General features: G+C 41.4%; 2 protein-coding genes across 3 annotated transcripts in view; one reads left to right on the top strand and one right to left on the bottom strand.

The window, feature by feature from the left end:
* Positions 1 to 24,253, bottom strand: part of XPO6 (exportin 6) — a 119,133-nt gene that overhangs the window by 85,857 nt on the left and 9,023 nt on the right. For both annotated transcript variants that reach the window (XM_024560549.3, XM_024560550.3), the window contains exon 2: positions 631 to 721. In XM_024560549.3, coding sequence (XP_024416317.2) covers positions 631 to 721 — 91 coding nt within the window. The remainder of the gene's footprint in view (positions 1 to 630; positions 722 to 24,253) is intronic.
* LOC112304867 (large ribosomal subunit protein eL36-like) lies at positions 15,258 to 16,030 on the top strand. Its single transcript, XM_045195547.2, has 2 exons — positions 15,258 to 15,264; positions 15,370 to 16,030. The coding sequence occupies exons 1-2, from the start codon at positions 15,258 to 15,260 to the stop codon at positions 15,681 to 15,683; spliced, it is 321 nt and encodes a 106-aa protein (XP_045051482.2). The 3' UTR covers positions 15,684 to 16,030.

The raw sequence follows: 24,253 nt of genomic DNA, 5'->3' as shown, positions 1-24,253 counted from the left end.
TTCTAGTTTAAAATATACTTTAAAGAATATTGTACATGTCAACAAATATAAAATTCAAAGAGGTTCTAAAAGGTGCTGAGGTTCCCAGAAGACCTGAAGTAAATACACCTACATCTCTCTGTCGTTTGAAGTCTTCATTTATCAAAACTTGCAGAATGGATGAAATATCCGAGATAAGGAAATGGAGGTAAGGAAACAAAAGCAAGAAGCCCCCAAAGGCAATACCAGCTAAAGGATCTCTGAGCACTTGATGAGGTTCAGATTAGACAGCTACACACCAAAAACATACCCGTTTTGATACTTTAATGAGCTTTTTTAAATTAATAGTCACAGACTCCTTAAAAAGTTCAACAGTGCTGAATTAGACCAAAGAAGCAGGAGGGGTTTCCCACACTTCACCAAAAGAAAGAAAATCCATCACTACGGACTGCAGCAGGCTCTATGGACTGGACTATCGCCCACATAGCTAGATTTGCAGACCCCACCAGCCACCGACCAGCAGAACCAGAGCAAAAGGAGCAAGAACTCAAAGAGAAACATGCAGGCTTGCCCGGCCAAGGCTACCATCTCCTTCCTGCCCACTGGGCCCTTTCCATCATCAGTGACTCTTTACAGCAACACTTCACTTACCTATCTCACGTTTTCTTTCATTGGTTGTACAGTCATGAAAAAACTCTGTCATCAGACTTTCCAATGCCCTGAGGGAGGCTTCTTCAGATGCCTAACAAAGAAATTTGAAGGAAAAAAAAAAAAATCAATACATTGTATCTTTAGTTCTACTGTTCCCCAGTTCCTCCCAGGTCACAGTCAACAGCAATAGTAATTTTCTTCCGGAAAACACCCTGGTTCAACTTTCTTCAAATATATGACATAAAGCCAGAAAAACTGAAGGGAATTTTCCAACTGGTTTGAAACCCAAAGTCTTAGTATATTCATGCTACTGTGCAATTGATTTTCAATTATTTAGGCTTTTAAAAAAGGAGCGAACAAATCAAAATTTAATTCTGGAAACATACTGAAAGCAAATTAACAGCCCATGGCCCCAACTGAATAGGCAGAATGAAGATATTCAGGGAAAAGATTAGGGTTCCCTTTAGACTGTCTGTAAACAATACATTTGCCACACTTCTGAATAACTTTGATTCAGAGCAATTGTAGTTAAGCTGCTGCATGGATTCTTGGGGTTTCTGCAGGTGCTTCAAGAGTCGTATGTCCAGTGAACTCTCAATGTGATTCACACGAGCAGTCAGCAGAGATTAAGGTGCAGCTAAGAGCCACACTGAGCAGGAACTCAAAATCAGACAGTAGCTCCAATCACAGACCCACAGGGACAGCCAGACTCTCAGAACAGCTCAGGTAGAGAATGAGAAGAGAAGGGCCCAATACCCCAATGCTCCCCCCCCCCTTTCATATGGAGTCCCAAAACCACTTCCTCTTCTCTCGCTGAAGTAGGGGGCCATCAGCTGCAGCAAAGAATTTGAGTCAACACTCCTTCATACAACCCATCCGCAAAAAGTGAGCATTCCTAGACCATTTCTGAATCCTCAATGGCATTAATCTACCCAGAGATAATTAAGAGCCAACAGCAGTTCTGACTGCTCAATTACCTCTTAATTCCATCTTCCCACCCATCCTCTCCATTGCCCCCAGAGAGAGTTGACTTATAAAAAACCGTTTTAAAGCAACAAGTCCATATTCAAATATGTTATGTATCAAACAATAATATTACTGGAGGCCTCCATTGGTAACTGACTTTTAAAACAACTGAAGAACTTGGGCCATCTCTGTGGATAAAGCAGCACGAGGACTGCTAACCACTGAAGCTAAGTCAGGCCTGCATCAGCCATGTACCGATCGGTACATCAACCAGCGCACGCCAGCACACTGCGCAGCACGCAAGGGCGTGTTCAAGCACTGCCGGGCACGCTGTCCCTCGTCTGCTGCGGGCACGGTCTGACAGCTGTGCCATGGATGACACCTGAACTCCGACATGCTGAGTGATAAAAAACAATAGTCTTAACACTTATGAGGAATTTTCTTGTCCAAATTTTATATTTGTGATAAAAATTAGCCCTCTACATCCTTTTCAAACCAATATATCACTTCAACTGAAAAATATCCTCGGATTGCAAATTAAACTGTTTTATTTAAAACTATACAATTTTTTCAAATTTAGAAATAACTAGAATGTGAAACTAAAAACAGACCCAAATCTTTTTAAACCCATTTCAGGTTTCTGTGTTGATCAAACCAGCCTCACTGTTCTCGTTCAGTGACTTTCAAAATAAATGCTATAAATTCAAATTTCTAATATAAATTTATATTAAAAAAAGAATGTTTTGGTCTATTTCATGGATTGGTATATCATTTCATTTGAAAAAAGAATTTGCTGTTTAAAAAATGTTTAATGGAAGATTTAAAAGAATCAAAGGAAAATCTTACATGGTAAAATAACTTACTGACAAAAAATAAAAATAAATGTAACAAGAGATATTTGTTGAACTAAAGTCAGTTATTCGGTTAAAATAAATCAATAGTTCTTCTGGAGCCAAAATAGAAGCCTGAAAACGAAGGACATATCTTCAGGTGACACCTGCTCCACAACTCTTCTTGTCATAAATCATTCTAGAGTGGATCCCGGAAAGACACCTGAGCTCATCACATTCAGGCAATCAACCACCGGGGTTTACTTCATGCCGGTGCTTATGGCAGAAGTTTGTGACCCTGACCACTACTGGCCCTGCATTAAAGGCTGTGGGGCAAGTTCCGGACAACCTCCCCAAAGAATCCAACTCTACCTCCACTCCCAGTCCCATTCACCCTACCCCCCCTGCTCCAACCCAAAAAGGAACGCCCCAACAGAAAGTGGAGAGAAAAAGGTATCCACACACAAGGGTCACAGGATGCACGTTTCCACCAAATGATGGTTCATGGAAAAAGAAACTCTAAAACCGAATCTGATGTTTTTCACTTAAAACACATTATGATGTGCTGTTTGCATTTCAATCAATTCTACAATTGCCATACTAATACCTACCTCATAGGGCCTTATGGGGATCAAATGAAATGATCTATGAAAGCTCCACGAAGTTATCTAATTCCTAGTTATGGCTGCCACCATTTTTATTTGGTCTTAGATACCAAATGAAGAGATCAAAACAAAACAATAGAAGGGGTCAGACCTACTATGGAAACTCAAGACTCATGCCCTCAGGCTGAAGAGCTTTCCAACAGGATTTCAAAATGAAACTGCATAAGGAAAGGAGACTGAGACTGTGTCAAGGTCAACAATCACAACAGAGATGGAAAGACAAAAAAAAAAAAAAAAACCATGTTCAAGACCTGCAACTGGTTGAAGGGTACTAGAAAATTTCCCCCACTTGGCAAGAAGGCTGTTCCATGCAGATGATTAAGCGAAAATCCACACTGCAGTGGATTAAAGAATTAATGGCAAGTGAAAGATGTGGTAATATTCCCAGCAGACTACACTTTAAAGTAATAAGGGGACAAAGAACATAAAACAAAGAATAAGAATCATGATATAGGAGGAAGAAGAGGCTTTAATTCCCAAAGGCCATTCAAAACTGCCCCAATTTATGAAAAATACTGAGGAGTCAGATACACCCAACTGCTTCCCATGTTACGTACGCCTGGGATTTAAGGCCCAGAACTTGAGGAACTAAGGGCAGGTAAGATAAGCTTCAAACCAAGTGAGTCATTCACGCAAAAAAATTCCAGTTGGCTTATACATAGAAAACGTGAGAGGTGAAACAAAAAGCTTCCAGAAGAGAATACAGGACATCTTCGTGATCTTGGGATAGGGGAAATTTCTTGGACAGGACACATAGACGCACTAAACATAAAGGAAAATATCGATAAATCAAAATAATTACTAGCTGAAACAATGAAGAATATAAAGAGAAAGCCACAAAATGGGAAAAGATATTTTCGATACAGACCACAGAGAGCTCTCATCAGAGCACAGCAGGTCTAGGAATAACATGGCTTTGTTCAACCTCGATGCAATGCTGCAGGAGTCCACTCCTGTTTGTATCAATTACCCTGCGGTAAAATTGGTTTCTTGATGTATACATTGTTTCACTTGAAGTCACAGAGCTTATGCAGGTCAAGTGAGGACTTCAAATCAGGAAGGAAAAGACAAACAATATTTTTGACAGGCAAATAATAAGAGGGTATTCAAAAGGCCAATATATAAAATAAGTGCTCAACCTCACTAGTCATCAGTAAATGCAAATTAAAAACAAGTCAGCGTACACATCCACCAAAATGGCTAAAATTCAAAAGACAGTCTAAGTATTAGTGAGGATGGGGAGCAACTGGAATGTGCATACACACTGCTGCAGCAGGAGGGTACACGTGTATAACCACTTTGGAAAACCACCTTGCAGCTGAGCCCATGAGTACTTTATGATCCTGCAATTCTACCCCTTATTAATGCATCCAATAGAAATTTTATACCGCATCCCCACCCCGGAAAAAAAAAAAAGCGAAAAAAGTACACAAATATTCACAGCAGGCACCATTATTCATAATATCCAAAAAAGTCAAAAGAACCTAAATGTCCATCACCAGTGAAATGGATAAATTGTGGTTTATTCATCAGAATACTGTAAAACAAGAACGAATATAAATATTGCCACATGCAACATGAATGAATCTCTCAAACACAATGTTGAGTGGAAAGAAGACAAAACATCATTATTCATTTAATAATCTTCAAAAACAAGCAAAACAAATCCATGGTGGTATAATCAGAACAGTGGTTACCTTTGAGAAGGAGGGATTCTGGGATGCCCGACTTCACATTCTGAACGTTAGTTACACAGGAATGATTGCTTTACATTATGATTTGTGTGTACTCTTCTGTAAGTATATATACACAATTTTTAAAACTTAACATTATACCTATTTTTAACAGTTGAGTTGGTGAACTTAGAAACTGTGTTTTTCCTGTATTAGCACAACTGCTAAGAGCAATCTGGGTGCCCGCAGCTAGCCTGAGGGCTAAGTCTAAACATGGAACTCCTGGATTCCTAGGAACCATCACCTGTTCTTCTTCAGAGATGCCAGGGTAGCAACACAAATTATTAAAATCCCATCAGCCTCTGCTTCCCCAAGAGTTACTTGGCTTAGCTCAACAGTAAATTAAAATCTTTGGGCAGGATGATGAGTTAAACTTGGCTCAGAATATATTCTTGGAGAGCCCTGTATATATCTAAAATAACCAAACAGTTCTGGTCCAGAAAGAGTTAAAATCTGCAAAGTGGAGGAGGTTTCAACTGTGCCTTGTCTTAATTTTATCCGCTCCTTTTATTGCTTTAAACTGCTCATGGCTCAGTTTAGTATGAAACTATACTATTGACTCATTTATTATGAAACTACTAAGTCAACCGAGACCCATAATCACGTAATTGTAAGAAAAATTTGAAAGAGAGAGTCACATAATTTGAAATCTTCTTTGACACTTTCCAAACCCTCTATGCCCACAAGAAATGTCATCAGGCCTGACTGCTTGCTTGGCACTCTCTCTCCGATGTGTGCCTTTCCCTCACTACTGCTTCTACCGGGCCCTAACCCACCTCCTGCCTAGATGACTGTAATTTTGTTTTTAACCCGGTCACCTTGATGTCAGCTTTCCAATTCCAATCTGATCTGTACTTCACCACCACATAAATTCTCAATAGATTTTTTGCCACAATTATTTTATACCTAGCTTTAAAGAGCCTTTAAACCTGTAAGACCGAGAAGCTGAGCTATTCATTCACAAATAAACTCAACACTCGCTGAGTAACCGCTAGAGGCAGACTCCAGGACTAGAAAAGTAGAGCTGAGGGTGCCACCCTGCAGTGGCGACTTGCAGATAAAATGACTCAGGAGCCTGGGAGCACTAACTCTGAGGGAAACAGGCACAGCTTCAAATGAGGTGATAATCTCTTGGGGATTTTGAAGAATGCAGAGTTGTTCACCAGGAGGATGGAAGGAGAAAAGCATGCCTGATTCACCATTACTCGCCGCAGGAAGCCATCACTCAGTCTGAACACTCACAGAGGTCTCATAAGCAAATTCCCATCATGCATTTGTTTCCGGGTGTGCAATGCATAGTTCAACCTTGATGCAGTATCTTACTAAGGCTCCCTCCTCTGTTTCCATCTTTTGTCTTTGTCCTGTGACCTACAGAATTCTGCCCGTGACACTGACCTCTGCTCATCTCAGAATGGCACAATTAAAAGAGTGCAGGCTCTGGTGATCAGTTCCTTGGGTTCAAATCAGAATGTACCTCAACCTTGGCCTGGCTGGCACTTTTCCCCCTTGCGCACAATAGGGAATAATAAAAGAACCTAACACACATGGGACTGTTCTGAGGACTAAATAAAATAATTAGTAAAGCGCATAGTAAACAATGTCAGAAAGTAGGAACGAAAAGTCCTACCTGTAACTGTTAATATTCCATAGATACTAGAACATAAACTGTCTGGAAAAAAACTGCTTTTATCTCTGCATTTTCTACACTATCCATTAAGGACTTGTGCTCAAATACCTCAGACCAAATTCAAAAGAGTAAAAGGAACAAGGAGACTATTAGTATCACTTTTAGTTTCTCAGGCATGCTAGTACAAGAGTCTTCTTAAATTTCCCCCGTAAAGACTCTTATCATAGCGGCCTTTGCTCAGAAGCACTCAATAGTATATTCTGAAAAACAGGAGACTGCTACCAGTAATTTATCTAAAAAAAAAAAACAAAAAATACTGGGCCTGCAGGTGGATAGTACAGCACTTTACTCCTTAAAATAAGATGCCTAGATGGCAGTTTTCTCAATCCCTGATTGAATGTGTAACATTTTTACCTAATTGTCTCTAAAACACCCCTCTCTAAAGTATAACCTTTTACAAAACTGGTATTGTGGGGGAAATGATTCTTTTTAGAAGAAGCTTTAATTAAGCTTTTTGGCACCTTTTCTAAGAGGTACACTTTGTATAGCCCAGAAGGAGGTGAATCACATGGGCCTCCTCTATTCAGGTTCATGGCCTCCTTGATACAAAACCTAACAAAATACGAGGATAGCATCCCAGAGTACCATTCAAATATTCTTGCAGCATATCTAGAACTTTATTACTCTATTTGCTTGTATATAAAGGTTCCTGAGGAACGTGATCCCATACTAGCATGCCAAACATAACTCCTGTGTTACGACAGGTGCCATTAGCAAAGAAATTCAATCTCATGTCATTTTCTCTGGAAGCTAACAGGATTATCATGGATATGAAAACTCTCAAAAGAACATTCTCATTCTTCCCTACTCTTCACCAATGCAAAGAAAACAGATGAGGGGGAAAATCTCTTTGGCCTTTGGTCTGCATATGAAGTGTGGGATGAAATAAATACTAAGTCTAAAGTACCGCACATAGGGAATCAATGTGACATCCATCCATCCCCTTCAAGTGAACTCAAAACACTAGAAGGCAGGAAAGCTCACCAAGGAAGCCCCAGTCAGAAGACTGATATTCCGAACAAGTATTTCCATCTTTTCTGTCACTACTCGTGTCTCAGACTGCAGATACTGTCCTTTTTAAAAAAACCTAAACACATCATGATGAAGCAGATATTTCACATTATTTCTCTAAAAGCAAACTGGTGGAGGGACTTCTGGCCAAGATGGAGGCATAGGTAGACACAATGTGCCTCCTCGCACAATCAAAAGGAGGACAACAACAATTTAAAAAGAAAAAACCAGAACTGACAGAAAATCGAACTGTATGGAAGTCCAACAACCAAGGAAATAAAGAAGAAACATTCATCCAGACCAGTAGGAGGGACGGGTAGCCAGGAGGAGAGGACTCACAGCAACGCAGAGCTGGCAGACCCAGTGAGGTGGCGGACTATGGAGCGGGGTGGGCAAAGCTGCAGCTGGCCGGGGAGGCAGCAACTGGTGGACCAGATGACAGACTGTGCAACCCAGGGCTCCAGGGGAAATAGCCTCAAACCTCTGATTGAAAACACCCGTGGGGACTGAGGTAGCAGCAGGAGAAACTCCCAGCCTCACAGAAGAGTTTATTGGAGAGACCCACAGGGTCCCAGAACGTACACAAGCCCATCCACGCGGGAAGCAGCACCAGAGGGGCCCAATTTGATTGTGGGTAGTGGAGGGAGTGACTCAAAGCCGGCAGAGAGTGGAGCAAGCGCCATTGCTCCCTCTTGGCCCCTCCCCCACGTACAGCATCACAGCGCAGCAACCAGCGTTACCCCTCCCCAAGAACACTAAGGCTCCGCCCCTTTACATAACAGGCGCACCAAGACAAAAAACATGGCCCAAATGAAAGAACAGATCAAAGCTCCAGAAAAAATACAACTAAGCAACAAAGAGATAGCCAACCTATCACATGCACAGTTCAAAACACTGGTAATCAGGAAGCTCACAGAATTGGTTGAATTTGGTCACAAATTAGATGAAAAAATGAAGGCTATGCGAAGAGAAACAAAGGAAAATGTACAGAGAACCAATAGTGATGGGAAGGAAACTGGGACTCAAGTCAACAGTTTGGACCATAAGGAAGAAGTAAACATTCAACCAGAACAAAATGAAGAAACAAGAAATCAAAAATATGAGGAGAGGCTTAGGAACCTCCAGGACATCTTGAAACATTCTAACATCCGAATTATAGGGGTGCCAGAGGAGAAGAGGAAGAGCAAAAAACTGAAAACTTATTTGAACAAATAATGAAGGAGAACTTCCCTAATCTGGTAAAGGAAATAGACAGACTTCCAGAAGTCCAGGAAGCTCAGACAGTCCCAAAGAAGCTAGACCCAAGGAGCGACACACCAAAGCACATCATAATTACATTACCCAAGAATAAAGATAAGGAGAGAATCTTAAAAGCAGCAAGAGAAAAGGACACAGTTACCTACAAAGGCGTTCCCATAAGACTGTCAGCTGATTTCTCAAGAGAGACCCTTACAGGCAAGAAGGGGCTGGCAAGAAGTATTCCAAGTCATGAAAGGCAAGGACCTACATCCAAGATTACTGTATCCAGCAAAGCTTCCACTTAGAATGGAAGGGAAGATAAAGTCCTTCCCAGATAAGGTCAAGTTCAAGGAGTTCATCATCACCCAGCCCTTATTATATGAAATGTTAAAGGGACTTATCTAAGAAAAAGAAGATTAAAAAATATGAACAGTAAAAATGACAGCAAACTGAGACTTATTAAAAACCACACCTGAAACAAAAACAAAAGCAAACTAAGCCAACAACTAGAACAGGAACAGAACCACAGAAATGGAGATCACATGGAGGGTTATCAACAGGGGAGTGGGAGGGGGAGACAGGGGGCAAGGTACAGAGAATAAGTAGCATAAATGGTAGGTAGAAAATAGACAGGGGGAGGGTAAGAATAGTATAGGAAATGTAGAAGCCAAAGAACTTACATGTATGAGCCATGGACATGAACTATAGGGGGGGAATGTAGGAGGGAGGGGTGTGGAGGGGAGTGAAGGGGGGGAAATGGGACAACTGTAATAACATAATCAATAAAATATATTTAAAAATGAAAATTAAAATTTTTTTAAAATTTAAAAAGTAAAAATAAATAAACAAAAAATAAAAGCAAACTGGTGAAACCAGTTGAATTTTCGAAGTCTAGCACTCGGAAGTGCGGTCACCAAAACCCTGGGGCACTGAACGCTCACTGAGAACTACACAGCTAGTTAAGTGGCAAGCCAGGTCTCCTGACCTCAGCTCCATCCACGCGCATGTCAAGACGTCCCTCAGCCTGTTTGTGAGAGGCAGAGGCAGTTAAATGTAGGGGAGACGGGGATACAGATATACAGTAGGCCCCTGAACAATGCGGGGGCTGGGCACTGACCCCCAATGCAGTCAAAAACCTGCACATAACTTTTGACTCCACAAAAACTTTACTAATAACCTACTGTTGACCAGAAGCCTTACCAGTAACAAAGTGGATCAACACATATTTTATGTTAAATGTATTTATGTTGTATTCTTATAATAAAGTAAGCTACACAAAAGACAATATTGAGAAACTACATACATATATTTTATGCATTCGTGACATGCCTAACTTTTTCTTAATTTTTCAGTAATTCTAGGCTACACGGTTCATCTGTGAGTTTTTTCAATTACCGCAAGTCTCCAAAAAAATTCCCAAAATATTTATTGAAAAAATCCACATATAAGTGAACCCACGTATTTCAAACCCATGTTGTTCAAGGGTCAACTGTGCATTGAGGTAATTAACTCTAAAAATTATGTACACAGTTGCTGGAGGAAAAAAATGTCCCTTTACTGAAAGATAGAAACAGAGCCATATACCGTGTTCCAGGAAAGCAAGGCCGGAGAAGGCGCGCTCACAGCCTATGGAAACGCGTCTGGAACTACCTACTGCAGGCACGCGTTTGCCTTCGAAGGGCTCCTCGCTGTCTTGCCTACCGCTTCAATCTGAGCGGTACTGGCTCTTTGGGAGTAACTACAAATTTAACTTTGTACAAAACCATTATGCAGATTCTTAGTATTTGATTAAAACATATACTCTGGCCGCATCTAAACATAATTCTAGTCATTAAAGGCACTTTTATGCATTAGTCTAAAATTACCGTAAAGTTGACCAATGTGAAATGTTCCCCCCAGTATTTCTGGAGTTTGCACAAAGTGCCCCGTCAGATTTTCTGTCTCTTCCATCAACAAAGGGGTCTGTTTACTGCTGAGGAGCCTGAGTTAGAAGCAGGAGGACTGCCAGGAGTCTGGCTCAGAAAACCCAACCGGTCCCACTGTGCTAGTGATAAGGTGGAGGCAGCATATTCTGTCCCCACGGGGACCAATTAGAGAAAACACCTAGCACACGGAGGACAGTATGTTTTATGCTGGGAAAACCTATCCATGCACCACTGGAATCCACATAAAAACAAGAAACACCAATTAGCTTCCAATGGACAGGTGCACTGGTTTCAAAATTTTAAAACAGTAAATCAAAACACTAAGAAGTCATAACAAGTAAATGCTATACCTGATTCTCGCCTAGATCCTGTACTAAAGGGGGAAAATGCTTTAAAAAAAACATAATTGGGCCAACTGACAAAATTAGAATACAGATTGTGTATCAGATAAAAGCACTGAATCTGAATCATTCAATTAACTGTAGCTGAAAACTGCACTATGGTTACATAAGAGAATATCCCTCCTAGGAAATACACTGCATGGGAGTAATAGCCCATGATACAAGCAACTTATTTTCAAATAGTTCAGGAAAAAAACTGTATGTATGCCCTGGCTGGTGTGGCTCAGTTGACTGAAGCATCGTCCCATAAACCAAAAAAGGTATTCCCAGTCAGGGCACATGCCTAGGTTGTGGGTTTGGTCCCCTATCAGGGCATGTTCAGGAGGCAACCAATAGATGTTTCTCTCACATCAATGTTTCTTTCTCTCTTTCCCTATCTTCCTTCCTCTGTCTGGAATCAATGGATATACCCTCAAATGAGGATTAAAAACAGCAACTGTATGTATGTATACATGTGCATATACAGTTGACTCCTAACAACAGGGATTTAAACTGCGCAGGTCCTCCTACACACAGATTTTTTTCAGTGAACCCACCATATCCCCGGGTTTCACATCTGCAACTTCAACCAACCACAGCTACAGAGGGGCTGACTGTATGCATTGTTTTACACTATTTTAGACATAGGGCTTGACTGTCAGTGGGTTGTGGTATCTCCAGGGGGTCCTGGACCCAGTACCCTACCAGTACCATGGGACTGTTTAGAGAATCAAAAGTTAAAAATGCAGGTTTTCAGCTGCGCCGGGGTCAGCACCACTAACACCCACATTGTTCAAGGGTCAACAGCAAATACACAGAGAAAGTACAAATAAAGCACATGGAAAAATGTTAACAATAGGTAAATTTGGCTAAAGGGTGTAAGAGTGTTCTTTGTACTACTCATTCCTTGCAATCCTTCCATCAACTTGAAATTATTTCCAAATAAAAAGTGTTTTAAAATGTCATCTGTTGGATTGGTACCCTCCACCATGCTCCTCACTGTCTAAACTAGCTGGGCAAATAGAAAAGAGAAAGCGAGGGTAGGGTAGAACAAGGTTACTTTTTTCTTTCAGACTCCAGGCTTAACATCACACTTTGTTTCTGAAAAATTATATTAAATAATCTAGACATTAGAAATTTTACAGCTGCTGGTTGGGCATCAACTACATACTACTAGGAACTAAAATACATATTAATTCACATACTTATTTATCACTATGCCAGTCAGAAAGCTTTAATTATACAGCCAAAAAAGAAAGCAAATGAGAAAAATAGTTCTTCTGCAAGAAACTGTCTAAAATAAATGACTATTATAGCAAGAATAGGCCCTCTCTTCACAATCCCATTTAGTTCTATTTCCCAGGTGCGTGTCCCAAGGGGATGAAACATTTTTATCCCATGCCTAGTCAGTTAACCGAAAAGATACTGGGTTAGCCAAAAAGTTTGTTTGGTATTTTTGGCAAGATGGGGCTTTCAGTAGTGCTTAGTTGTCTTTAACTTCACTCAAAACAACACTGTTAGATTGTATTGTGACAGCTGTTATATCAGTGTGCATTAAAAAAAAAAAACAGCAAAATTGGTGAATTTTTGTGTAGCTATTTTAATACTGAAGATGAAAGAAAATATGCAACATTTTTGGCATATTATGCTTTATTATTTCAAGAAAGCTAAAAACACAACTGAAAGTCAAAAAAAGATTTGGGCAGTGTATGGACAAGGTGCTGTGACGGATCGAACATGTTGAAAGTGGTTTGCAAAGTTTCATGCTGGAGATTTCTCACTGCACAATGCTCCATGGTCGGGTAGACCAGCTGAAGTTGATAGCGATTAAATCGAGACATTAATTGAGAGCAATCAATGTGACACCACACGGGAGATAGCTAACATACTCATAATATCCAAATCATAAAAATGTGTTTTTTATTTTACAGAAAAAACATGCGGACTTTTTGGCCAACCCAATATTTACTTAGCACATTAATGCAAGGCATGCAACCAAGAATCCCTAATACAGGATCATAGAATCTTTAGATCGAAGTAAACAAACCCCAGATAACAGCAAGTCCAACCTCATCTTACAGATGAGGAAAATGAAGCTGAGAGAGAGCATCTTGCCCAAAGTAGACCAGCTATTAGTTAAGAAAAGTCACTGAGCAGGACCACCAGCGCCCTTTCCCACGACAGCGCCTCTGCCTCTTAGAGCAGTACGGAGGAGTTTTTCTTCAAAGGCTGTAAGGACAAAGATTACCTTGCAATGGAAAAAATCAGGTAATCAATGAACGTGAAACTGATGGACCACTGTAAACACATGCTGGAAATCTACAATCACAATTAACTACAGCTCATATGTAAATCACTGCATGTCAATTGCTGTTACCAACTGCAACTTTAAGAGCAAAAGCCATACCACCTTCATCCTGAATTCTTTCCAGACAGAACTGGCATTTTAAGTAAGTTAAAATAACATTTATTTAATTTTGGCAAGAATCTCCAGATTATATTACAGACTGCAGGGATTGGGGGGAAAGGAAATAATCATTTCCTTTCTCCTGTCCAGGTGCTATCCAGCTGCCACAGTCTCCAGAAGCCACATGCAGATCAAAGTCTAATGTCCTCTTCATGACTGGCAAAGCTGCGATGCCTCCTCCTTCCCACCCTGAACTGACCTTACTACCCCCAGGCCTGGCAACAATAGGAAGGCAGGACTGAGAGGAAACAAGCTTCTCGAGGGTAAGCAGGTGGCAGAGTACAAGCACAAAGGCAGACAGTGATCTGATGCAGCAACTTGTGCCTGGCTGCTGTGAGCCAACAGTGTTGGCCGATAGTGTTAGGCTCCCCCTGTGGTACCCACCATAAATAAAACACAGACAAATCACTCTTGCAGGAAGAAAAAAATGAGAGAGGGGAAGACAAAGCCCAGAAAAATGTGCTCCAATACTGCTCCCACCTGCAACACAGACAGCAACCCCCTGAATGCGCACCAAGGCAGGAACGAGGGCCCACAGAAAGGACGCCCTCTGTACAAGCAATGAGGAACCAGCAGGCTTCGTGAGAATCAGTGCTGCCACTGAGAGGCACTTGGTCACAGCATGGCAGGCAGAGAAAAAAGCAGATCAGAGCCAGCCCTGGCTCCACTGAGAACAGCCTGTGACTCTGGGCAAAGCGTGCAAGCTCACAGAGCATCCCTGGTATTCTACGCAATCAGGTGTATATACTACGTGTTGACTATAAAGCACTATGCAAATGTTGGCTATTCTGGTCATACTTTCTACACTACAGGTTTCTCTTATCCATACTCATGTTTGGATGTACTTTTATAAAGGCAAAGTCCCCTAGGTTGTCACCATCTTGTCCCTGTCAATACACCCAGCACCACCTTAATACTGTCATTTCGATCAGTCACATTATTAGAAGGCTCTCAGAGTGTCATTACCTACTGCCAAGGGGTGCTTACATATCCCATACAACATAAACAGTGACGCCTGGGAGAGCAGCTGCAGAGAGTTACAGTACGCAAAAAGGGTGCCGGTGCTGCATAAGCGGAGATCTGTGTTCAGGAGGAAGTGACTCTTCCCGGGCTGGAGGGGTCCTAAATGCCCCTCCCACCACCACAGAGGACTACTAGCCACACGCCCTGCAGTCCGGGCCTCTCCCATCCCGTGCTCTGGGTCCGCACAGCACTTTTGTTGTGTTTAATCCTCCCTCGAGCACATTTCTGCATTGCTTTTACAGAGAGAGGGATGGGGGAGGAGGGAGAGACAGACAGACACTGATGTGAGAGAGAAACATTGGTTGGTTGCCTTCTCATACTCGCCCTGACCGGAGATCAAACCCACAACCAGGGTGTGTGCCCTGACGAATGGAACCCACACCTTTTGGTCTAGGGGAGGATACTCCAATGAACTAAGCCACACCAGCCAGGGTGAGCATGTTAAAAATCATAATTTCATTTTTGTAATGAATTTCTGTGATTTGAAAGATGGTACTTAATAAGCAAACATTATACACAGCTATTTTTAAAAGGTATCTATGTTTTTAAGATGTATATCTCTAAAATATAAAGAAAAATTAAATCTTGCTTTTCTGTATGTCTGATTCACTCAACAAACTAAAATACTCTTATAAAAAGAACTGCTTTATAATTACACAGCACTTCTAGTCAATCCAGTTTTAAGTTTTACTTTCAATAGTATGCTTGGTAATCAAAAATATGACCTTTTAAAAAGCTTTGACTTCTACAATACAAAAACTATATTATATTATTGAAACTAGCTCCCGCCGCGGCCCCATTGAGGAACGGCAGCCTTGACTCTCCACTACCCCATGGCCGTGGGCCTCCACAAAGGCCACAAAGTGAGAAAGAACGTGAGCAAGCCAAGGCACAGCCGCCGGCGCCTGACCAAGCACACCAAGTGCAGGCAGGACGTGATCCCAGAGGTGTGTGGCTTCGCCCCCTACGAGCACCGCACCTTGGAGCTCCTCAAGGTCTCTAAGGACAAAAGGGCCCTGAAGTTCATCAAGAAAAGGGTGGAGATACACATCCGTGCCAAGAGGAAGAGAGAGGAGCTGAGCAATGTCCTTGTAGCCATGAGGAAGGCGGCAGCGAAGAAGGACTGAGCCCCATGCCCTCATGTAATAAAACCTGTTCAGAAATGTGAGAAAGAAAAAAAAGAAAGAAACTATACATGAGTCCCTTACTCCACCTCACTGGAGATTCACTGGGTTACAAAGAAAGAAAGGCAGCAGCTTGTTTGTTTGTGGGGGAAGGTGCACAGGAGAAAAGAAATGGTTACTCAGCTCCTGTCTAATTACCCAACCCGACCAGGAACCTTGGCCTTGCTCACAGACCTGCATTATGAAGGGGTGACTCTACACGGAGATTTCCACTGGCCTCCAATCCCCATACCACAGCTTGGGAGGGGAGCATGTGTCACCCTTCCCGCAGTCCTCAACCACCACTGATAGACCACAGGGAAAAGGAATGGGAGAGCAAGCAAGCACTGTTTTGATTCACTCCAAAACCCAGCTCTGCTCTTTTGGAATGGGCGGCAGCACACAAACAAGGACCAGAAATTCCATACCATTCCACCTGCACCCTTCCACTGCACAGATGGCTGGCTACGCCCTATCCGTCTGCCCAGTGTAAGTGTGAAGGGTGTGGGATCTAGAGTCAGCCCCAGATCTGTGTCTAATGTGTGACTTCACCATTCAGGATTTTCATGATCTTGAGCAAATTACTTTAAACTCTCTGAGCCCCAAGGTTTTTCACTTGCAGAATGAACTTATAACAACGCTTCCCCTCACCAGGTAGTTGTGAGAAGTAGACATAATATATGTAAATACCTTAGTACCCTTAACAGTAAGTGAGCAAAACAATTTTACTATATATTTCACTGGTGAGTCAACATGTTTAAAAAATAAAAAGGAAGAAACCAAATAAACAAAAATACCATATAACCAAGTCAACTGAATGCTCAAAAAGATCCCAAGAATGTCAATGATCTACATTTTCATGTTTACTCACATCACCTACCAGCACTGCAAAGAATACAAAAATGGTGCCACACAGTTAGATCCGTGATCCTAGCAGCAAAAACTGTCTTGTTTTGAGAAAGAAATATCACACAGAACCCCAAAATATAAAACAGACTCAATCAAAGACTGTTCACTTAGTCGGGGTGGACAGGGGGACTCAAAGGCCCACACATTCCCAAATCCGGCATGTGAGACTCCACCAAGAAACCTTAGGGGCCTCCAGCGCACAGAAAACCCCGCGTCGTAACACCTCCACTCTGAAGTCCTCCAGCAGCTTTATGACTCAGGTTCTACCACACCTAGAAATAGAAAGTTCTCTTCAGGTAGTAAACGGTTGCTGAAAAACTGGCCTATAAATTCTCTCAAGCATCTTTCAACTGCAAGGCCCTCACCACCACCCAGGGTCTTTGCCACCTGACCACTAGGATGATCAGATCCCTGAATAACCTGGCCGTAGCCTGTTCCTTGAACTTCACTGTCCCTATACTCCTTCATCTGGTCTCCTCACCCATCCCGTGAAGTCAGCCAGACCCAACTAGTCACTTTCCCTCTACATAACTTTCCCTGTCTTCACACAAGTCACTTCCTCCATCTACAATGCTCTTCTCTACCTGGAAAACCCCTTGAAGATGTCACTACCTCTGTGAAGCCTACTGTTATTCCCCCCAGCAGGGCTGGTCACTCTTTCTGGGCTTCCTAACACTACACTGCATACAGTGAATTGGATTTACCTCCTTCACTCTCATACACTGCTGGCAAGTGCACAAGCTAGTGTTACCTCAGTGGAAGATGTCTTAGCAGTATCTATCAAAATTTTAAATGCACAGACGGCCCTGGCCAGTGTGGCTCGGTTGGTTGGAGCATCATAACCAGAAGGTCGCTGATTCAATTCCTCGTCAGGGCACATGCAGGTTCGATCCCCAGTGGGGGGTGCATGCAGGAGGCAACTGATCGATGTTTCTCTTTCACATCTATGTTTCTCTCTCCTCCCCCCGTCACATGAAAATAAAATAAACCTTGAAAAATAAAATAAACAAATGCACAGACAACCTCACCCAGCAAGTGCACTTTTAGTGACTTTTTCCTTCAAAAGTTTATGTGTACAAGGATCTTCATGTCAACATAGTGTGTAAAACAAAAGAGTGGAAACCACCTAAATTTCCATCAAAGCAAGACTGGTTAAAGAAGGTACATCCAAACCATAGAATACTATGCGACTCTGAGAAACAGTAGGGAACACTGCACACACACACACACACACACACACACACACAAAACTACATCCAATATAAATTAAATGTTTTTAAAAGGCACAAAACCAGCATGGCAGTGTGTATAGTATGCTGCCTATGGATGCAAACAGAGTGAGGAATATATATAAACTACCTATACACACATATATACATACTTTTTTTTTTCAAACTGGTAATGGTAGTTGCCTCTAGGGAAGAGAACGAAGTTCTGGAGATAGGGGAAAAGAAAGAGGCTTAGACTCTGTACACTCTCTAGTACCACTTAAATTTTGTACACTATTCATTTGTTTAAAAAAAAGATAAGAGAAAACTAGAGAAAAAACAATTACCTGCTAAAGTGCCAGTTTTCCTAGTAGCCTGGGAGTGTACATAGGCAGACACTACTTCCTCTTCATCTCTATGGTCAGGGTCTAGTGCACAGCAGGCACTCAATAAATGTTTGCTGCGGGAATTATTTTAACCCTTTCCCTTATATTGTGAGGTTGTAAACTAGTTATTCAACGGTGATAACTTAAAAAGTTAACATTAACTTAGCACTTAGTAACACCAGGCACTAACCTAAGTACTTGACATCATTAATTCCTTTAATCCTCGTAACAATCCCATTGTACAAGATGAGGAAACTGAGGCCCAGAGAGATTAAGTAACTTGTCACGGGTCACACACCTGGGCAAGTGGCAGAGCCAGGATTCAAACACTGGCCCCAAACCCCTGCTCTTAAATGTGAGGTTATACTATTTTTCACATACCTAGAAATGAATTGAAATCCCTGAACCCTGAAGTACACTCCTTACTGAATACTTGCTACAAAAATCATCTGTCCTTTACTGCTTAATCATACAAACGGTTGAAATAAAATAAGTTAGGCCACCATCTACATGGGGACTGAGGAATCCCAGAGGAAGCTCTGATCTTGGCTTTCTGATTCACATGCACACTCATTCCACCCCATCCCACCCCCAAGGGGATCAGGCTCTAGCAGAATGATTAACAGACTAATCAAAATACGACACTGACCTGTTCACCTGTGAATTTACCACGGAAGCTATATTTGGTTCAATAAATAAAATCCTCTATCTACACCAAGCATTCCATCTCAATGGGTACCTTGTCTAACTGATGGGAAGGCCTCACTCCCATTTGGAAAAAAATTCTAACTGAAAAATGAAACATAACAATTCCCCACCACCCAGAACTTCCGGTGAAGGTGGCAAACACTAAGAAACACATGCCCCTGGACCCTCCCTTGTCCTTCTTCTTGTCCCCAATACCACTCTTAAGCAAAATTTCAGACTTTTCCTTACGTATTAGACACACTCACAAACTCATTCAGTAGTTTTTAGGCTGGCTATTTGCTGTTTGTTGCTATTCTTTTTATGACACAGGGAGGCATCTTGCCTCAAAGTTCTCCAAATCACACTGCTATAAAGGTTAACTTCTAGGAATTCCCAGTATATTTCCAGCCTTGAAACATGCTGTCCTTTAAATGGCATTCACTCTCCAAGCACCACCAGACTTTTCCTATCTTGGTCCCTATTTTAGGTTCCAGCCTACTCCAAGGTCTGTAGCGAGTGCTCCGTCCACTGACAACCATAAACTAGGAATGGGGCTTCTTAACCAACTAAATACACTACATTCAAAAGTGTTGCCACAGCTGGATTATTAATTTTCAAACTATAATACACAGATTTGACTCAAACTTTATATGATCTAATTCATCTTTTCTTTCTGCTTTAAAAGATATTGAGAGACTGTGTATGATTCCATTTACATGTAATATCCAGAATAAGCACATCCACAGAGACAGGAAGCAAGCAGACACGTGGTCGCCAGGGGCTAGGGCGAGGGGAGATGGGGTTTGGGGTACAGGTTTACTCTGGAGTGATAAAACGTTCTGGAGCTAGACAGAGAACGGCAATGACTGTACATCATGGTGCATGTACTTGAATGTCGCTGGTCTGCACATTTTAAAATGGTAAATTTTATGCTGTGTATATTGTACTACGATTTAAAAAATAACCAACATAAGACTGAAAATAAATGTTATGCCACCATTTCTAATACATTAAAGTATAAAGGACACGTAAATGGTAATTAAGTAAGCACAAGGGGTCTGTCTCCTATAAAGAGACAAAAATAAAATCTACTTTGTTAACTTTTCCTACCAAAAAAAAAAAAAAAGATGTTGAGGAACCACGAAAAGCCATTTTGTAACCTGTCGAATTCGCACTGTTCTCCCTAAGACCACCCAGTGCTGATGAGTAGATTCATCTCCAGTCGGGGGGAAGAACAAACTGGCATAGAACCCTTCTGCAAAGTATCTGATGATGTACCTTCAAAGTGTTCGTGTTCATGCCAAATCTAAAACTATGTTAATATAAAAGGTTTTTTTATAATCTTCGTACCCTTGGGTCCTTCTGGGAGTCTAGCCTAAGGCAATTTTCTGAACTACAGAAAAAGCTCTTTGCAAAAACATTAATCACATTATTTACAGTGGCAAAAAAAAGGAACAATCTATGCCCAAGAATCCATGCAATGCAATACTACACAGCCATTGTAATATTTACAAAATATTTAATTATTTGGAAAACCACTTATACTATAATGTTAAGTGGAAAGGCAGAAGAAAAAAAACTACACCTACAGTGTGATCAACCATATTTAAAAAGTAAATAAAAACTAGAAGAAAACAAACCAAAATGTTATTAAAGGTTGAATCAGATGGTGGTAATTCTTGTCTTTTTACACTTATCAAATACTCCACAGAGTCCAAGCTATTTTATACATTAGGAAAATACTAACCAAGCCGAGTCAAGGGCTGGCAGAGAAGACTTTCCGAGAGCATCAGTGCCCTGCACTCTAGGCCAAACAGTACTAGCCCGAAGCGGGTGCAGACCCTGAACTAAATTACTGGCAACAAATCTGGAAAGGCTTGGCTACTGCAGCGGTTTGCTGCTGCTGTTGTTGTTGGGAGTATTTTTGTTTGCATATTGTTTTTAAATAAATCCCTGTGGGAGAAGAGTATACAAAAACTCCCTGTCCTATTTGTGCTGTACTTCTGACATTCTAAAATTATCTCAAAATAAGACATTTAAATTAAATACATAAGTAAATCCTTGCTAGATCACTTAATTTGTCTTTCACTAAAACGGAATGTAGGTAAACAATTTCCTGGGCAATAATAAAGGACCTGGGTCCGTTCCTCACCAATTACATCAGAGCCTTTCCTGGAGTAGTCGCCTTCACAGAAACCACCTCTGCTGCCCAGGAGAAGCCTTGCACTTCAACATTTCAAAGCTTTCACCTCCAGCAACTGACCAAAACACAACTCTTCCAGGTATTATCTGTGCCTCCATCTGCCCCAAAAGGCCCTTCTGTTTCCTCACCTCGGGCCCCAAACTCTCTTCTTGTCACTTCCAATTTCTGTTTCGAAACCCAAGTCAGTCGTTACCTCCTTTGGAAAGCCTTCCCCGATGTAACCATCCCATCCCCAATCTGGCCAGGCTTTTTTTTTATCTCTAAGTACAGTCGGACCTCTACAAGTTTTTTGTTTTTAGGTTTTTTTCCTCTACAAGTTTTATTTCTGTACTTATTCCCCAGCATTGTATTCATCTGCTGACATGCGCATCCTCTCATGCAGGGTTAGAAACTTTCAAAAGTTATAAACTTCTGTACCTTCTATTCACTCTTTTCCAGGCTTACATTCAATAGCTGTAAGCCAGATGAATGCCCAGTTACTTCGCAACTCTGTTCCAAGTAAGCTCCCAAATTCATACACAATGCTCCCTTTCCAACTCCTGGTGCAGTCACACCAGGAGTTAAGTGTGTTTTCCACTTTCTCTAAATAATGAGCAATGTTTGCAATGGCCCAGCACTCACCCAATATTAGGAACTGCTTTCCTATACCTCAAGTAGGTACATCCGAGACACTAAATTTTAACATTCTTCTAATTTATCCATAACTTCTATTTACTCACTAAGAGCTTTAACTGCCACATTTCTTTTCATGAGCATCACCAGTTGGCTGAATTTCTTTGGGAGATTATCTTCCATAAAGCAATGGAGATTTTTATAACTCCCAAGTCACAGCCTCAAAGAGTAAAGAACTTCCAGGCTGCACTGAGCTCGGAGGTCAGCTGGGCCCGCTCTTTCCCAGCTAAGTGACTTGCTCCAGACATATGAAGGGACTGCAAGTCGCGCCTTTTTAAAACGGCAAATGGTTTATTAAAGGCTTTGACGTTTACTGACAATCAAAAACACAAGTGTTCAATATCAAGGGCCTACGGAATATGCCAGTCACAGCTTTCTTTCATTTTCAATTGGTTCACTACTGAGGTGTGAAGGGGGACTTTTTTTCTCAAGAGTTCTCTTATACTTTTTGAGATCTTTTAAAAAGTCTTCAAGTTTTTTCTCTTTTTAAGAAGTCTCCAGCCCTGACTGGTGTCACTCGATTGGTTGGATGTCATGCCTCAAAGCAAAAGGTCACCAGTTCGATTCCCAGTCACGGCACATGCTAGGTTGTGGGTTGAGCCCCTGGTCAGGGAGCATACAAGGAGCAACCAATTGATGTTTCTCTCCCTCCCTTCCCATCTGTCTAAAAAAAATTAATAAATATTTAAAAATATACACTTGTTTTTTTAAATATCCTTTACAGATATACCAGGATGTGATTTGCAGTACTTCTCAGTACAGTATGCCTCTCCACTGAGCTCAAGAGACACGGACCAGCCACCTCCATAGTAAAATGAGATGAAGAACCCATCGTGTTCCTCAAAGATCATATAATGTGCCCAGATATTTAATTAACTGGGGACGGAAGGAATGGAAGAGGGAAGAAGGAAAAAAATTTTTTTAATTTAATTTTTTAATCCTCACCCAAGGATATGTTTACTGGTTTTAGAGAGGAAGGCAGAGACGAAAATGGACTGGTTGCCTAGAAACACCCATCAGTTGCCTTCCCTCCTCACCCCAAGGATCAAACCCTCAACCTAGGTATGTGCACCTACCAGGAACCAAACCCGTAACATTTTCATGCCCGGGACAATGTTCCAACCAACTCAGCCACGCAGCCAGGGCTATGTATTGATTTTTAAACAATAAGTGTTTAAGGTACAACCCAAGATTTTCAAGACATTTCAGGATTACAGATTGCTGCTCTGACCTACAGACCCAGGACAGGCGCCTTCCTTTAACCAGGCGTAGGAGGCTCTGTCTGTCACTGGGAGAATTTCAGTGGAAAATCAGAGAAATCCTATGCAGGACTGGTAAACTCTCCTATGAAGCTACTTCATACATCCCTTAACATTCTAAATTCATACTCTAGTTCGTAAACCCAATTAACATACCCCAAAACAAATGACCACCAGAAAAATTATTTCACCAAAGGGAGCCCCAAAACTTTCTGGCAATGTAACTGCTTTGCTACAGTTAAACCTGTTCTTACATTATGTTATGACTAATAAGCATGACAGCAAATGGGGAGGAACATACTTCTTAACTACAAGGATCATCAGACAGAAATAAATGTATGATGGTTTACAAAACTATCAGATTATTTAGTTCTGTCACCAAGACTATCACTTTATTCAAGCAGACACTGTCAGTACACATGAAACGTTAGTGTTCTTCTGACTAAAATCAGCAGCATAAGATTCATCAAATAAACGTGCAAGCTATTCCAAACCTCCCTGCACTGACATTCTAACATTATTTAGACAAATTACATTTTTTAAATAAATGTTGTCTGACCCAACAGAAAAATGTACAAAGATCAGGAAATCAGGAATGGTCAGCTAACATACGGCCATACCACCCTGAACGCGCCCCATCCCGGAAGCTAAGCAGGGTCGGGCCTGGTTAGTACTTGGATGGGAGGAAAAAATACATGTGGCAGTAACTCATATTTCACTTCACTCATAACTAAAGAACCGTACATGTAATTCCTGAAGTGTCATTTCACCTCCCACATTAAAAAATTTTAATGATGTTAGCCAGAAGGTAGGTTAACAGGAACTATCCCATTAGAGACAGTATAAACTGATAAGATACTTTTGTAGGAATGGTATACTACCTACCAGAATTTTTATTTTATTTTTAGATTTTATTTATTTATTTTTAGAGAGAGGGAAGGGAAGGAGAAAGAGAGGGAGAGAAACATCAATGGGTTGCCTTTCACACACCCCCAACTGGGGACCGGGCCTGCAACCCAGGCGTGTACCCTGGCCAGGAATCCAACCAACAACCCCTTGGCTCGCAGGCCGGGCCCAATCCACTCAGCCACACCAGCCAGGGTGACCTAACAGAATTTTGAAATGCATGTACCGTTTGCCCCACAATTCCACTTCTAGTACTTTATCAACAACTACAATCTCACAAAGTGAACACACATATTCAATGTAT

Source organism: Desmodus rotundus, chromosome 1 (assembly GCF_022682495.2).
Source record: "Desmodus rotundus isolate HL8 chromosome 1, HLdesRot8A.1, whole genome shotgun sequence".
NCBI classification, from domain to species: Eukaryota; Metazoa; Chordata; class Mammalia; order Chiroptera; family Phyllostomidae; genus Desmodus; species Desmodus rotundus.
The sequence above is the reverse complement of the archived record's forward strand: the minus strand, read 5'-3'. Positions and strand labels throughout refer to the sequence as shown.